Consider the following 17,753-nt stretch of genomic DNA (forward strand, 5'->3'; position numbering starts at 1 on the left):
CGTATTTCAAGGACTATTGAATGAGGTATGATTCAATACATGTTCCCATTTGAAAATCTGAAGTTGGCCCCTGGGCCCCCTTGAAGGAGGGCCCTGGGGGTCACCACGACAACACCATGTCATGCGCCCTATGACACTTTCCTATCTCAGTTTTTGTTTTATCTTTTTATTCTCAGCCATTTCGGATTTATAAGCACTGGACGTTTTATCTGATATAGGACCCACTTTTTGCGGCCATTTAAAAACGGTGGCCCAAATCGAAAATTGTTTCCTACAAAAGTTGTTTCGTTTTTTAAGTACTATTGAATGAGGTATGAATCAGTACATGTTCCTGTTTGAAAATTAGAAGTTGGCCCCTGGGCCCCCTTGAAGGAGGGCTCTGGGGGTCACCACAACACCATGTGATGCGCCTTATGACATTTTCCTATCTCAGTTTTTGTTTCATCTTTTTATTCTCAGCCGTTTCGGATTTATAAGCACTGGACGTTTTATCTGAAACACCCTGTATATGGCCTAAATTTACCTTTAACAACTTTTTTCGCCTTTGTTTTCATGTTACAAGATTGCAATTTTGCACACGTTATCAACATAACAACGTATAAAAAAAACCTTCAGATCTCTACGTGAATCCAGGCCCGGGCCCGAGGGGCAGTGTTTTGGCGGGATTTTTTTTAAATTCCGGGTTTTCCCGAATTTTCCGGTTTAGGTGTATGATACGGACATGTGAGTGGTATCGTTGGAAAGGGCTCGTTATACTAAAGAAAATGGCGTTTGACTATGACTCTACGTCAAATAGTAATGACGCAATACATTTTTGAAGTATTTCTCTCCCTCTCTCTCTCCTCTCTCTCTCTCTCTCTCTCTCTCTATATATATATATATATATATATATATATATATATATATATATATATATATATGAAAAAAGGGTCACCTTCAGACTTTAAACAAATTCTCCCGACCTTAGTTTTCAAGATACAAGACTGAAATTTTGCACACGTATTACGAACATAACATCGTATTTTTTAAAAATAAATTAAATTCAGATCCCTACGTAAACTCAAACCCGGGCCAGAGAGGTGCCAAAATTTCGAATTTTTTTTGCGAAAACTCTCCTGGTTTTTCCCGTTTATTGTCTATAATACGGACAAGCGAGGGGTACCGTTGGAAAGTATGCTCTATCCTGAGGAAAAATCTAAATAACAACCATGATCCTACGATAAAAGGAAGCAGTAGCTGTTTGAGTGAAAGTAAAATTTACCTCAGAAAGTGGAAATCCTAAAAGGGTTAAGATCGGTTGTTTGAAAAAGTCATTAAAAGTTGCAAAATTATATGAGATGCAAGGAGCTAGTCAAAATTGGTTCAACTTTGATAGTATTTAAATTTCCAAAGTGACGAACACATATACGATGTTCTTCCTCTTCTTTTTTTTCGGAATACTTGTCGGAAGTTAAATGGACAAGATGGAGTTTCAAGGGTTTGTGTGAAAGTTAAAAATGTAAAGCTAATATTTCAGAGTTTTTGAATCATTTTGAGTCGGACTTGGTGATTTAAGGTTAATCTCTTGTTACCAGATGAAGAAACATGAATTTAAAAGTTGTTAGAATGTACTTATCACTATGCTAGCACAAAACCAAAAACTCATGCAATTATTGCCTTTCGTTTCACAACTTACCATACACCTGCACCAACAATTTAAATACATCTTCGTGGCCAAATTGCATTGCAAGATGAAGTGGTGTGTATCCCTGCAAAATATTAGAAATAACAATAGAAGATCAATATTGAATACTTAAAGATAAATGTATTTTACAATCTTAACATTAAACTAATTTTCACAACACATATGAACAAAAGCAAGTTGATATATACTGCGTAAAACCATATATAACAGGTGAACAAACTGCTGTTCGGCCAGCGATGTACAGGTTTCGAACAGTTTATAGAATTGACGTACAGATGGCATTAATGTAAAAGCAAAGCAATAAAGACTATTAATTTAAACACGAACCGAAATACAGTACAACCCCTCAAATCCGAACTAATTGGGGCTGAAGCCTGTTCGGATTTCGGGGGGTTCGGATTACCCGGGAAATAATATTACGTACTTATTTCGTCACTGAATTGGCGGTAAAACAACGACTGAGGTTAGACAGGGTGGCCCAGTGGTCGAAAGGGCAGTGACCTTGACTGGCGGGTGTACACTCATGTTCAAAATGCTTGTTGCATATCTATAACTGTCTTCTTGTAAGAATGTAATTAGATAATGATTTAGAACAAGCATTAAGTATAAAAATGTTAAAACCTTTAAAAAACTAAATTTGTGTGATTAAATCTATTTTTTTCATTTTCCAGCTGTAGTTATTTTGTTCTCCTGAGAACGTGTTCGGATTTGCCGGGTTTTCGGATTTCCGGGGTTCGGATTTGAGGGGTTGTACTGTATGTACTTATTTTTAAAAAGGAAATTGTTTCAATAGTTTTAAACATATACGTACAAAATCGAAAAATTTTAAGTTTTTTTTTCTTTCATTTTAGGGGAATACTAAAGATGACAGAAATATAATCCATTTCACATTGTGTTACCTATGCAACACTTCTATGAAATACTTGAAATCTGTACATCATTGCCATTAAGTTGTTACGCTTTGGATTATCCGTGGAAAAATCCACAATATTTTCTCTAGAGTATTCAAGAAATGTTTTATTTATTTATATGAAAGTACACAGGCATACACTCATAACATACCTTCTTGACATACATAATTGAAGGTAACATGAACCTTACAAAGAAGAAAAACTAAAACATGGAAAGAGAGGGAAAAAAGAAAAGGAAAAGAAAAGAAAAGAATGTACAATCCAGTTATAAGAACAATAATATACATATATATCAGTACGTTAACAAACAACGATAAATTATACATAGCCATTATTCAGTATTTTATACAATACTTTAACAAATTTAACTTTCCCATTTGAGAATAGGTCTATCCTATCATTTAATATATTATAGACTCTCAGCATTCGTATAATAGGTGAGTATGCATGAGTTGAATTTTTCGCCATAGGTATGTGAAAGATATTTTGATTTCTGGAGCGATATCTTGGTACATAGAAATGGATATGTTGCAACAGTGTTGAACTATTAATTCTACTTGTCAATATATTTCTTAAAATAATAAGAGAATGTAAAATTCTTCTATCCTTTAAGCTACTTAGGTTGAATAGCGAACGTAAAAGTGACACTGACAAATAAGTTGTTGAATTTGGTTTAGAGGTTTTACAATATAAATATCTTAAAAATTTGTTTTGAATCACCTCAATTGATCACCTCAATCTAGTTTGCACCTAACAAGCGTTACATATAACTTAATAATTACTGATGGTTGTGAAAATACTTTTGTGTTTCTGATAACAAAACCCAAGGCTCTATTTGCTGAGTTTGTAACACTAACTAAATGATTGCCAAATGTTAATTTAAATCAAAAATTACACCAAGATCTCTAATCAATGTAACATTCTCTATTTGAATATTCTTAATTTTGTATACATATTTAACTAATTTGTTTTTTCTATTATAGGTTACACTTTTACACTTATTTATATTAAGTTGCAGTTTATTTAAATCACACTATTCTATGATTTTATTCAAGTCTTGTTGTAAAAGTTTACTATCTTCTTCAACTGTAACTGATTTGTAAATCTTTAGATCGTCGGCAATAACAAACAATTGGAATTTTCTACAACTTCAGGCAAATAATTGATTAGAATTAAAAACAATAAAGGACCAAGACTGGAACCTTGCGGAACACCAGATGAACTTACAAACTGATAAGAAATTCTTGTTGAAAATCCACATATTGATTTCTATTATGTAAATAAGAAAAAAAACAACATAATTAAATTTTTGTATAATCCAAATTTTACAAGTTTCTTGATTAATATTTCATGATCTATTTTGTCAAAAGCCTTAGCAAAGTCCAAATATATTAATTTAGTTGTTCTTTCTTTTCAGAACAATTGTAAATCTCCCGTGAGAATTCCAAGTTAGTTACTGTCGATCTTTTAGGAAAAAAAAAAAACATGTTGATTTGGAGAAATGCAAATTTTCACATGATTAAATAGCTTTTTGTATAGTATATATTCATATACTTTACACATTGAATTAATTATTGAAATAGGCCTATAATTTTTCATAACATTCGAATTACCTGATTTCAATATAGGATTTATTTTTGTTTCTTTCCATTTTTGAGGAAAGATGTTAGTTTCCAATGACAAATTAATAATAAATTTAATTTGTTCGGATAGGTCCTCTCCACATGCTTTAATAATGTAAGAAGGAATTCCATCTGGGCCACAAGATTGTTTTGGTTTGAGATGCTTCATAGCACTTTTAACCTCATCTGTAGTAACATAGTTAAAGTGCAAAATATCAAGTTTGTGATGTATGTTTGGAAAATCTCCAAGAACATCATTAATTTTATAACTGAAGTTCGTTTGACTGTAAACTGAAGAAAAATATTTTGCAAATCCGTTTGAAATATTGCCTTTGGAAAAGTTCTCGTTATTTAAAGTGAACACTAGATTTCTTATGTTGTTGTCTGGTATTTACAAATGACCAAAAACATTTTAGATTAACATTGACTTTCATTTGGAGTTGTTCTATGTATTCAACATAAGCTCTATGTATAAGCTATTTTAATTCCGACCTTAGGTTCCTGAATCTTTCGTCATAATATCTAGAGAATTTACGATTTTTAGCACACATTTTTTCTTAATTTAATAGTTTGAATTATTTCTCTGGTAAACCATACCGGATATCTAGACTTCCTAACTTGCGAACATATTGGTATACAATTATCAAAACATTTATATAATAATTCATATAGAAAGATCAATGCTAAGTCAACACTATCGAAATTATATAGGCCTTTCCAGTCATAATCACGCAGTGTACAGTATAATTTGTAAAAATCAGCTTTCCTATAATTATAAGATTTTCTTTGTGTTGTCTTACTGTTAATCTATTTGATTCTATCAAAAAACGGGAAGATCAGTTCTATGATCTTTTGCGTTACAAAAAGTGTATGACTATCGTGACACTACCAAAACTCTTATATAACCACAAAAGACAATATCTTGTTTAATCTCTTTATTCTCAATCTATACCTTGACTATTTTCTGAATCTCTCAACTCTATATCATTCATAAATTGACTATCTTAACATATCATTCCAATATTAATCGTATTTCTAACGTTTTTAATCTTCTGCGTAATCTTGAATCACAATATCAAACTATCTTCAAAACTGTTTCTAATATGCATTTTATTTGCACAGGTTATCTCTCATTTTACCTAGTAACAGTCAGTATTACATTCTTAAGCATTTTGTACCATTTTCATATTCCAACACTTACTTTTTTTTTTTTTTTTGACTGTCGGTACTGAAATTGAAATTGATAAACTAGGATGATTAACTCTTCAGGTACTAAAGGAAACTCATCTTGCTCGAGTTTTACTGTAACATTCGCTAAAACCAAATCTAAGGTTCTTCGGTTATAATTTTATATATTATTATATGAACTCATGTTAAAATATGAAATAAATTGTTGGAGTTTTTGACACGTTCCCGATCCTCTTAGCAGATCATGATCTGAGTCACCAATTTCTTTGATATTAAAGTCTCCAACTATAAAGATGTCGGAAGCAACTAAACAGTTGTTCTGTTCTAAATGATTAAAATAATCTTGATATACATTTATCGGGGAAGATGGAGTTATATAAACAACATTTATAAACAACTTTTGAGTTTCATAACGAATATATTGAATGATTCACAATTATGTGCATTATATGTTACCTCATGAATAGTTTTATATAACTTCTTAACCGCCACAAATACACCCCCACCTCCAGATTTACCGGATAACGTAAGGTCTCTATTCACTCCTAAAAACGTTATACCTATTATCGAACTAATAATTCAGCTTTGTTAACACCAGTATTCAAAAATGTTTCTGTTAAGGCTATAATATCAGAGTTACTACTTAATATGTTTTTGAGAAAGAGGTGTGTGTTAGTTCTGAGACCCCTAACATATTGATAATACAATGAGAGTTTATTTTTGTACTCCATCTCCTATACGAGTAATTATAAATATTAACCAAAATATTATGATAAAATTATCATAAATATTATAAATATCTGTGACTTTTAAAATGAATTACAAGTGGTATGGTGTCATTGTTAGGATTATATGTCACTGTTACAAGAAACAAACAATAAATACAACTACTACAGTACTTAATAGTCTATAATTGTTTATATATTTAGTACGAGGCGTGTCCGAAAAATAAGTACCGTTTTGAAAAAGAATACTAAAACTGGTTTGTTCAAGTCAAATTTATTTTTACGTGAAAGAACACGCCTTAAACTATTTTTTGACATAGTTTCCACCAATGTTCATACACTTAGAAAACAACTTGGATGTTAGAGCTGCGGACCAACTTGTCCAAATCTTCCTCAAAGAAACATCCAGCCACCATAACTTTACAGTGTTTTCTGCGTCGTCGTTACTTTCAAAACGCTTACTGCCGAGCTCGCACTTTAGGTGCAGGAACAAGTGGTAGTCAGACAGCGCCAAGTCGGGACTGAACGGCGGGTAGTCAAACTGCTCCCAACCGAACTGTCGGATTAACGTTTGGGTGGCACACGCAATATGAAGACGAACATTGTCATGGAGCAACACAACTCCTTTACTGAGCATTCCTCTGTTTCTGTTTTAAATTGCACGCCGAAGTTCTCTCAGAGTCTCACAGTATCGTTACGCATTGATGGTTTCACCCTTGGGTACAATATTAACCAGGAAAGTCCCTTTCATGTTCCAAAATACTGGGCACTTAAGATTTTGGATGGCATTGTCATGGCAAACCTGTTTCGTCACCAGTCACGATTTGGTTTAAAAAGCCCTCTCCTTCCTTGCTGTAACGGGCAAGGAATGTCAAAGCACTGCCAAGTCGTTTGGTTTTGTGGACGTCTGTGAGTATTTTCGTAACCCAGCGGGAACAATTTGCGATAACCTAAGCGGTCGGTAACAATCTCATGCAAATCAGTTCTCGAAACCTGAGGAAACTTATCTCAAAGCATTGTTATTGTGCACCGTCTATTCTCACGAAGTTTCTCATCCACTTACCTTATTAATTCATCAGCCACAACAGAAGGCCACCCACTTCGTGGTTCGTGGTGGACATTTGTCCATCCTTCATTGAACTACCTCACTCACTTTCGCACCATGCCATCACTTATTGCATTTTCACCGTAAGTCTATAATTTGACGATGAATTTCGGTCAGTTAACGTTCCTTGCATTCAAAAACCGGACAATCGAACGAATCTCACAGTCGGTGGATTCAGCAATTGTTTTAAACAGTGTAAACGATCACAGGACACAGTACACTAGCGACAACTCAATCATACTCGCGTCAGTGGAGAGGCAATGAGCCAGTGAAACGAGCGGGCATGCGCGGAGCGACGACACTAGCGCTGCGGTGGCGTTCACAACAGAGATGGAGTGGGTCAGTGGGTCAAGTTTAGAGTGGGTCAGTGGGTCGTGGGTCAACAGCATGTGACCCACTGTGACCCACCACCTACCGTGACCCACTGCGACCCACCACCCACCATGACCCACTGTGACCCACCACCCACAGTGACTCACTGCGACCCACCACCCACAGTGACCCACTGTGACCCACCACCCACCATGACCCACTGTGACCCACCACCCACCGTGATCCACTGCGACCCACCGACTCAGTATGATCTACCGACCCTCTCTGCTCACTGCATTGTAGAGAGTATCTTCTGAAGACTGATAAATTTGTCTCCGTTTTACTTTCAAGATCTTCATTTCCCTTTCTTTTCCACTTGTTTCTGTCTACTTACCTGAGGTGAGTATATCTAACCAAGTGAAAAAAGAACTTCAGGCACTTTTGGATATTGATATTTGTAATAGTAATAATAGCAATAGAACTTATACTACAACTTGGCTTTTGAGACCTGTGGGTTTTTAGAGCTAACTACTGGAAAAAATATATTTTTGAATCACTGTAATATATAAATTATTTATAAAAAAAATGAATGCAACTATGTGTGCATGATTATCACAGTCAAATTGCAAAGTCAAATGAAATTACTTTTGGTACATTTAGTTAGGCCTTAATCCAAATTGGGGTGTTATATTGCTTTTATTACAATGTATAATATCCTAAGGAGGTAGTGAGGATCCGAATTTTTGCGAAAAAAAATGAGTATCTCGCAAGCCGTTAAACTTACGGAGCTGAAATTCAGTGTATTAACTCTTTATTGAATGTGTCCTAGCATTTTTTTAAATTCTCCTTTATGTGTCTGTGTGTGTGTGTGGGGGGGGGGGGCACTTTCTATATATGAAAAATTGGTAGTGAGTTGATTTGTAAAAATGATCGAAAACGATCGATGTTATTTAAGAAAAAAATCAGAAACAAAAAAATACAGTGCTTGGCTTCATATATCCATTGCTTTCTGCTATAATAATTGCTGAAGCTTATGTTTATTATATGGAGCACTCACAGCACAGGGCAATCAACCCATAAAGTTGTGAGAAAAATAGGCATAAAATTTGCACTGTAAGCTTAATTACACGGAAATTTCAAGTTTGGATTGCACGCATAATTGTATGGAAAATTTTACACTTTTTCCCTTTACGTTGGTCTACTTACTTTGATTTGGAACTTTGAAATTTCATCCTTTTTTGCACTGAAAAGTATTGATAATTCAACAAAGAAATAATTATACAATGATAATTTAATTGAAATCATCGTAATTTGGCACATGGCAAACAGCAGTGTGGTAATTGAAGTTGAAGAAGGAGGGAAATTCCCATTCACCTCTGAATACTTTCCAGAAACCAGAGTTGGTAAAAACTATGTTTTTTATTGAAAAACAAAAAAAAAAAAAAACGGGTTTTTGGGTTTAAACCAGGCTTTTTGGTTTAAATAATTTGCTCTATGTATTCATTTCATATATGGACAGAAATAAGTTTGTTTCGCCCTGGTGTTATTATGCAACAACCGGGTTATGCTGGAAGGGGTCACATAAGCTTAAAGCGGAATCCAAACCGCTTCTCGACTTACATCTGAGAGAAATTGGCGTCCATTTGAACTCGGAACCAGGACTAATAAACCATAAATGCGATACGTCTCCCGACTCACTCACGAAGGACTCCTGATAAAAACAAGTTGTACTGATCTTTACATACATATTAATGTAATTGTCAAGAGTCATTTCAGAGGGACAAAAAGATAAACAGTTGTACAAGTGAAACCATTATACAGAATTACATATGGACAATTTCAAAGTACTACAGAGTACAGAAGAACTAGTTTAGTCCAAGTTAGTTAACAACGACTTTTATTAGTCCAAGTTAAAGAAATACAACGATTTAATTAGCATATCAGTGAATAAAGAATAAAGATACGAATTATTTGAGTCCACTTTGGCTCAGACTCATTTATACATATTAGATACCAAAGATACTTCTGATTTCAATAAATGCCTCTCATGAGATTTGTATGACCCCCTCCCCCCACACACAAAAGTACGGCATTTCGATGTATTTTATCAATAGTAAACATTATTGAAACGAAACAATATTTACAATTTTTCTTTGATTCCAATTACATAACAATAATAATAAACTCTAAAAAAGATCACAAAACAAACATTCATAAACTTATTTAAAAAGTTGATTTTGTAGTATAATCTTTTTTAGTAATGACTGGGGAATTTAGTCTGAATATAATACGAATAATATACGGGAGTGAAACGTGATAACCCACAAATGTGTGTTCATCAAGATTTTACAAACACACACACTTTTACGACAATTTTTCGTTTTTTTTTTTTTTTTTTTTTTTTTTTAACAGTTGGTTTAAACCACCTTGGTTTAAACCAGCCAACCCTGCCAGAAACCTCGTTCCCTTTCGCTTTCTAGACGGGGGAGGGAACTTGGTAATGGTATCAAACCTTCATGTGTAACTACAAAAATTAAATTTATAAACAAATAAGAAATCATCAGTTTGTCAGGCTTTAATTGATAATTTATTAACAACATTCCCTATCAAAGGCGTGGTAGATGAAGTTTCTGTTCTACATGGGTCGACATTGCCAACTGACATGGTCGATATGGAAATAGAGAGATAGAGAGATGTATGGTGATAGAGAGATTATACTTCTTGCTGAGTATTTCAAACCTGACCAAGAAAAACCGATATCAGACTTAAGCCTAACAAGTAGATTGTCGATGAGGAGTTACAGAAATAGGGTAGAAGTATTATCAGTTTCACGACAGAGCGCGAACGTGGATTTCCCCTTATGAATTTACAGATGACTGATATTAGAAATAGATTAAGTGCTCAAACATTGTCTAACTTGTTGCTCATCAATGCTAATGGCCCACCGCTAGACAAGCTCAAAGTAGACGAGCTAGTTATTTCTTGGCTGAAGGATGGACATCATTCCACTGCGGATGATTTACCGCCAAAAAGTTACCGACAGGAAATAAATCCGATTTCAGATTTGTTTTAAGGTGGAAAATTACGAGTTACGGAAAATGTATACTTGTATTACTAATGGCTTATTTGTGTTATTCAACTTTGTACCTACTTTTTAGTAAGTCTCTTCTTTGCTTTAGGTAAACTACTTTTAAATAAATATTCATAATAATAGTAATTATGCACATTTGTAACTTAAATTTAACGTGGTGTTTTAGTGATTACACAAATTACAATTATGAGCATACTTTATGGAGATGCTCTCACATAGGGTACCCGAGCACCTTTATACCCTATGAACAACTGATTCTTTTGTGAGAAAAATACTGTGAACTGAGAAACCATACCCTTTTCCTGCGAATAAGGCTCATAAGTCTCTATTTCCATATTGTACAGGGGTATTTTCCTGCGAATAGAAGTTTCTTGTGGAATGCGTTCAGAAATTAACACTTGCAAGAATACTCTCTTAGTACAAGTATAATTTAGGCACACACTAATTTCCCCCCACCTCGAACTGTTTCAATTTCCTCACTGACAAACGCTTTACCATTTTATATCGTAAAGTTCAGATCCACCGTTATTGTAACAGTGTTGCTTGAGCGATTGACTAGAAATTCAAACTCCGATTAGTGACAATTTCACAGTCTTGTTTCATCACAAGTGTAAACTCTTTAGTCAGTTCAGAAGAGGCAGTGGATCGTGTTCAGAGTTGATGACGATGGATTTTGGTGAGTCAGAGTAGATCAAAGTGGATGAGTGGTGGGTCACGATGGGTGGTGGGTCAGAGTGGGTCACTGTGGGTGGTGGGTCGTGGAGGGTCACTGTGGGTGGTGGGTCGTGGTGGGTCACCGTGGGTCATGGTGGGTGGTGGGTCAGAGTGAGTCAGGGTGGGTCGTGGGTCATGGTGGGTCGTGGGTCACGGTGGGTGGTGGGTCAGTGGGTCGTGGGTCACGGTGGGTGGTGGGTCGTGGGTCAAGTTTTCGTTGACCCACCCCAACTCTGGTTCACAAACGAAAAGATGCGTATTTACCGGACACCGGCGGTATGTTTCGTTGAGGAAGGTTTGGACAAGTTGGTCCCCCACTCTGACAAGTGTTTAAACATTGGTGGAAACTATGTCGGAAAATAGTTTAAGGTGTGCTCTTTCTGATAAAATAACTTTGACTTGAACAAACTAGTTTTAGTGTTTTTTTTTAAACGGTACTAACTTTCCGGACATGTCTCGTATATGCCTGCGTAAGTACCCACATTTCGGTTAGGTTTTGCTATAGGCTTGTCTTACACAGATTACATCGACCGAAACATAACTATTTCCGATCCTTAAGAGGCCTCATCCCGGCGAAATTAAAATACCGCTAATTTTACGGTAATTATGTGATATCTTCAAATAGATAAAAGATAATCGAAATGTGGAACAAGAGCGCTCTAGACAATATCATTTTATATGAAATACCGTTAGCACGATTCACTTATCTGCTTTCGATTTCGAGCCATTTTGAAAATCGACATTTATTTTCGAATTTCTAAATGGCTGAAAACGGAAAGCCACTAGGTGACTTGTGATAACGGTACCTCATGCAAAATTATATTGTCTAGGGCGCTCTTGTTCCACATTTCAATTATATTTTATCTATTTGAAGATATCACATGATTACCGTAAAATTAGCGGTATTTTAATTTCGCCGGGATGAGGCCTCTAACCAGGGGCGTCATTTAGGGAGGACAGGGAGGGGCAATTGCCCCCCCTGAGTTTGAGATTTATATAGATTTTATCAAAAGAATAAGAGTAAATCAGTGAAAAACGAGAAATTTTACCTAAATCAAGGGGTCTTGCCCCCCCAAGCAAAATCTGAAATGACGCTCCTGCCTCTAACCTTTGAAGAGGCAATGCCGTGGAAGAAGAATGGTACATGTAGAATTTTGCTTCAGTGGTACTTGCTCTGTCTTTTTCCTCTATAGGCGGCTTTGGGGTATGTTTCACAACAAAGCAGAAGTAAACATCAGGCGCAGATATTGCCTTAGAATTTTTGAACTCACACGGTGTTAAAGTACTGCCTGAGTAAAAATAAAACTTTGTTCTTCACTTCAAGAAGACAGTATTCAAGCATCTCTTAAAAATCATATCAAATAAAAGGTACAGACCATACCGCACTCAACTTTCTCGCTCCGATTTCTTAAACTAAATTCTGTTAAATTGTAGTTATGAACGAAACGTTTATTTCGAATTGGGAGCAGGATGCACGCCCCGCTTGCATATGCGCACATGTTTTTGACATTACGAACACAAACTCAAACTGGTAAATATATTGGGCCTTATGTAGAGTCGTTTTGACGTATGATTAGCGTTATACTAACGGCCTGACTACTGCTGGAAACATATATTAGTCGAACTCTGTAGTATGGTTCTAATCATGTGTCAGAACGTCTCTGCATAAGGCCCATTATTCATTACGTAAGTAGTATATTGTCATTTGTAATGTGAGGTAGCGCTATATGATTTAAACTGCAATTGCTTAAAAAAAAAAAAAAATGCTTGGTTTGTGTTCTAGCAGGTAGGGTCTACATGTAGAATCTTGTTATAAAAGTATACACTAAACAAACGCTATTTTACTAAACAAAATTTTAAAATGTTAAAAGAAATCTGCTTATATTTGCTCCAAAACCGAACGTTTTCAGAAGTTTCTATTTAATACCCGTCGTGCAGAGGGAGAGACTAAGTTTTATGTGAATGCAGTAAAGCGGAGGCGAATATCATAATGCTCCCCTGATCTGCATGATCAGAACACATGCATACCGTTAGTGCGAGTGATCTTAAATTAGACCCCTGGTGTGAAATACGTACGCGCCGGAATCTGGCAGGGATTATTGCCTTGGATAGATTATGAAGTTCCCTTTCTAAAAGTTTGAAGTCTCTACGTTGAAATTTGTAAGAGAAATCGTGACTTTTTGTGAATGGTAAAAAATACATGGGAGAGATATGAAAACTGTAGTGCCATCTATCGGCAAAACTTGTCCCTTTAAACCAACCTTAACACACATTGGATAACTGGGCGTGGAATTAAGACTAGATGTGAGAAGCATTTAGCCTACTGTATAGGATTAAATCAATTTGAAAAGTCAACATTAGTGCAATATGCAATAAAATAAAGGCATACAATTTTGTTTAAAAAGCGTCGGTGATGTGGAGATCCACTCGCGGATACAAAAGGATCCTCTCTAAGTCGAATGCTTAAAAAATTACAACGTAGGTAAGTTGAATTTTAAGGATCTCATAATCACATTTAAAAACCTCAGTAACTCAAACTTTCGTATCTGTGAACCTCTACGTGTTGAAGTTTACCTCTGTAAGTCGAACTTCTCTTGATGTGACCTTGGTAACTCGAAGCTATAGCTCTATGCTTTTACATAATTGTCATTGTTGTAAACTTAAAGAGAATTTAGAAAAGTTTTTGGTTTGGATTGCCAAACTGTATTATGACGTTATATTATGAATAAACAATGTCACGTGTACGGGCGTTATGAATACTGTATTGTGGGGGCGTTAAGTTTTTAAAGGGAGAAATTTGAGACGTACTGATTTTGGAATTTGATTCCTTAACTCTGATTTGCATATTCAACATTAACTAGAAAGAATAATTAATGCAATCACGGATTAGCCTAACAATGCATTTAAAAAAATGATAACTGAGATTTTATTTAAAGGGGAATGGTGTCGAAAAGATGTGACTCATTTGCCCATTCCACAAATAACAAAAAAAAAAAAAAAAAAAAAAAAAAAAGAATGGGAGTTTGGAGAAGTGAAGTTGACTCCACGGGGCTCGAACTTCTGTTCTCCAAGTTTAAAGTACGGGTTTTGAATAATTTTAAGTTAAAGGAAAAATAAAGTTAATACCGAGATCTAAAAAGAATTATGAATTAAATTTAATCGATTCTGTTTTCCCCATAACGATGTCTCCAAGGCGCTGGGAAAACAGGTGCGTAGTTAATTATTAAATGTATCCATCTATAATATTGTTGAATCTCACAAGCTGCAAGGCTGAAAGAAAGATATTTCGCTACTGGAGTTTTCCTTTAGGTTGGCTACACTGACCATCACTTTTAACACCTAAGTAATTGCATAAAGCAGAAATTATTCAAACGCAGAAACAAATAAATTAGGTATAAATAGAAAAAAATAAAATTGAAAGCTAAAAAGATATGAGTTAATTCGGAAAGAGGTTTCTGATGGATAATGTAACCGCACTTTGATTTAAAATAATTGAGTAGGCCTAATTATTTTGACGTAATTTGACGTAACATTTTTTTTTTTCCTGAAAAGCAAAGAAAATTCTCTACCTGCGAAACATAAAGGATTCGCCTTGCGAAAAATGAAACAAAATAAAAGATTTTTCTTGAATTTCAGAATTAATTGAATTTAAATATTTGTTTTCATTTAAATACATGAATAGTTAATTAAGTATGTGAGAGTAATTGTTACGTTGTTGCTAACATGTCCTTTAATTATGTTTTACTCACGTCTAGTATACTATTTTTTACTAGTAATCTTATTTAATTTAAGAAACTTTCACAACTTCGAGTTATAGGGGTTGAATCAATAAAACTTCGAGTTATAGTGGTTGATTGAATAAAACTTCGAGTTATAGAGGTTGAACGAATAATAAAACATCGAGTTATAGAGGTTGAATGAATAAAACTTTAAGTTATAGAGGTTGAATGAATAAAACTTCGAGTTATAAAGGTTGAATGAATAAAACTTTGAGCTATAGAGTTTGAATGAATAAAACTTTAAGTAATAGAAGTTATATAGTCACTCTTCAAGAAGAACGGGAACCTCAGTATCTCGAACTTTTGTTGTGGCCACCTCGATAACTCGAAACTTGATTACTCGAAAAGCTCGATAACTCGAATTTGTATCTATTCTCGTAAGTTTCGAGTTATCGAGTCCCACTGTATTAAGACAACGGTTAATATAAACTTGAATCCAACTATAACAATATTTAATTGTTATATATTGAAATAGAAAATTATAATAAGAGTGTAAAAATTAAAATTATAACATAATAATTGTGCAAGTTCCCGAATTAGTACTACTTTGAAGATAAATGCAGTCAGAGGCAGACCTAGCCCGGAGCAGGGGGGATAGGCCCCAGTGATATGTGTGACAAAAATAATTTATGCTATTATTTTATATACAGTTTTGGAAGTTTATGGTAAACTTATGATATATTTATCATAGTCTGAGTTTTGGCTGTCCCCCCTCAGTTTTTACCTTCTAGATCCGCCACTGAACGCAGTATGTTTGAAACGTCAGTCACGGGTGGAATATCAAGTCTTATTGAAAACTTCTTAAAAATTATGTGGAATATATAAGCACTTTATCGGTTTATTGTTTTTATTCTATGGATTGTGTAACACTAAAACTGTTTAGCTAATATCTAAGACCGGGATGACCTAATGTCAGCCACAAGAGTCGTGAAATTTCTCGTCTGAAAAACGAGACGAGAATTGTGTTGTTTGCCATCACGAATTTCTGAAACGTAATTCTCATCTCATGGGTAAGATAGCCACGGACACGATGTTATCTCCTACATTCTCACATGGCCTGGGTTCGAACCAGGGACTACTCACTTCAGAGGTCAGCGATGTATTATTGAGCCAATTCTGGTCAGTTTTTAAAATTTTCAGTTGGTAAAACCTACTGGCAATTCATAAATATGTGTAATCATATATATATATATTTAAAGGTGCAAAGCCCGAGTTATGCAACGTTCCTGTACAGATACAAGAACTCATTTACTTTTGTCGGCAACCAAAAGACCCCCCGAAATTCTCACAAAACTGCCCAGAAGACAGATGATACGAGAAAATTGCCTATATAAGAAATTCCAGCGCCGCCTGGTGACGACGAATGTTATCAGTGCCATTTCTCGCCAAACATGTGGTGGCTTATACAACCAACACTCGACAATCATCAAACCTATTTTTAAACAGTGAACGTCGGCAATGTTCTTCTATGCAACCAACAACATAAAGGTTTAAACAAGAAGAATTACATACAAAAAGGCTTCAGATATAAATAGAAAAAAAAAAGAGGAAGAAAAAACAACAACTACGGAGGCTGAACAAACTTGCTGAGAAACATAAGAAACCGATTGTCGGGACATCAAAAACAGCTGAACATCATCGTTGACATAAGTCGGCGCCTCTCTGTACATAGCTGGCTTCAAAGACAACGAGATAAGTCTATACTCAAGCTTCACACACACACAATCTACAGAAGTGGTGACGGTAAACATTTATATACAGTAATATGTAATGCGGAACGCTTTCTTGAGAATAATACCAAAAACTTATATGGGAAAGTTCCTTATTTACAAATTAAGATTATTTTAAGGATTTTTTCCTTTAAATTTCCAAAAACTGAAGTACCGAAAATAGAGTGAATAAGAACACTTTCTACGAGTTGCTTTCTCTCCCTTTTTAAACATTATTATTATTATTATTATTATATTAAAATACATTGTACGCAGCTGCAGGTTGCAGATAATGGCCCACGATGATTTCAATAATACATTGAATAGCATAGGCTATCTTGCTATTTAAAATTTTCGCGTGATCCCCGTTTCGCAAGGTCCCATGATGGGAAGCATGTGGGGATATTAACAGATCATTAACACTTTTCTATATAACATTTAGATTCATGGCGGCATGGTGGCTCGGTAGTAGAGCCGGGGCTGTATCCAGGGGGGTCTAGGGAGGCGGGCTCGCTAAAATTTTCACGGCAGACTTGCAAATTAACTATAATATAGGGGCTCTAATGATGATACGAACTACAATATGCTTGGATCGCCCCTCCCCCTACATTTTTGGGCTGGTTATGGGCCTGAGTAGAGTACTCACTTCTGATGCCGGCGTTTCCTGGGGTAATCCCAGGGCAAGTTGAGTATTCTAGAAATTCTCGTTTTCCCCTACATTCTCATTCCACTATTTGGGTTAAATTGCCTGAAGTCGTGGCGCGATTACTTATATCAAATAAACGGAACAGAACTAAGCTAATTTTTTGTCCGGTGAGTTTAGTTAACAGCCATTGTTCTACTGACATCTGACATCCTAAGCCTTCTGTAATTGAGTCAAAAGTGATGTAACTCAAATCAAAAAAATATAGAT

At 35.2% G+C, this 17,753-nt stretch overlaps 1 protein-coding gene across 1 annotated transcript in view; it reads right to left on the reverse strand.

The window, feature by feature from the left end:
• LOC145689157 (uncharacterized) overlaps positions 1-17,753 on the reverse strand; it is a 160,749-nt gene that overhangs the window by 54,919 nt on the left and 88,077 nt on the right. The window contains exon 3 of the mRNA XM_081763289.1: positions 1,676-1,748. Within this exon, the coding sequence (XP_081619415.1) occupies positions 1,676-1,748 (73 nt within the window). The remainder of the gene's footprint in view (positions 1-1,675; positions 1,749-17,753) is intronic.

The sequence above is a fragment of the Thermobia domestica genome, chromosome 7 (genome assembly GCF_964235325.1).
Source record: "Thermobia domestica chromosome 7, izTheDome1.hap1.1, whole genome shotgun sequence".
In the NCBI taxonomy this organism is placed as follows: domain Eukaryota; kingdom Metazoa; phylum Arthropoda; class Insecta; order Zygentoma; family Lepismatidae; genus Thermobia; species Thermobia domestica.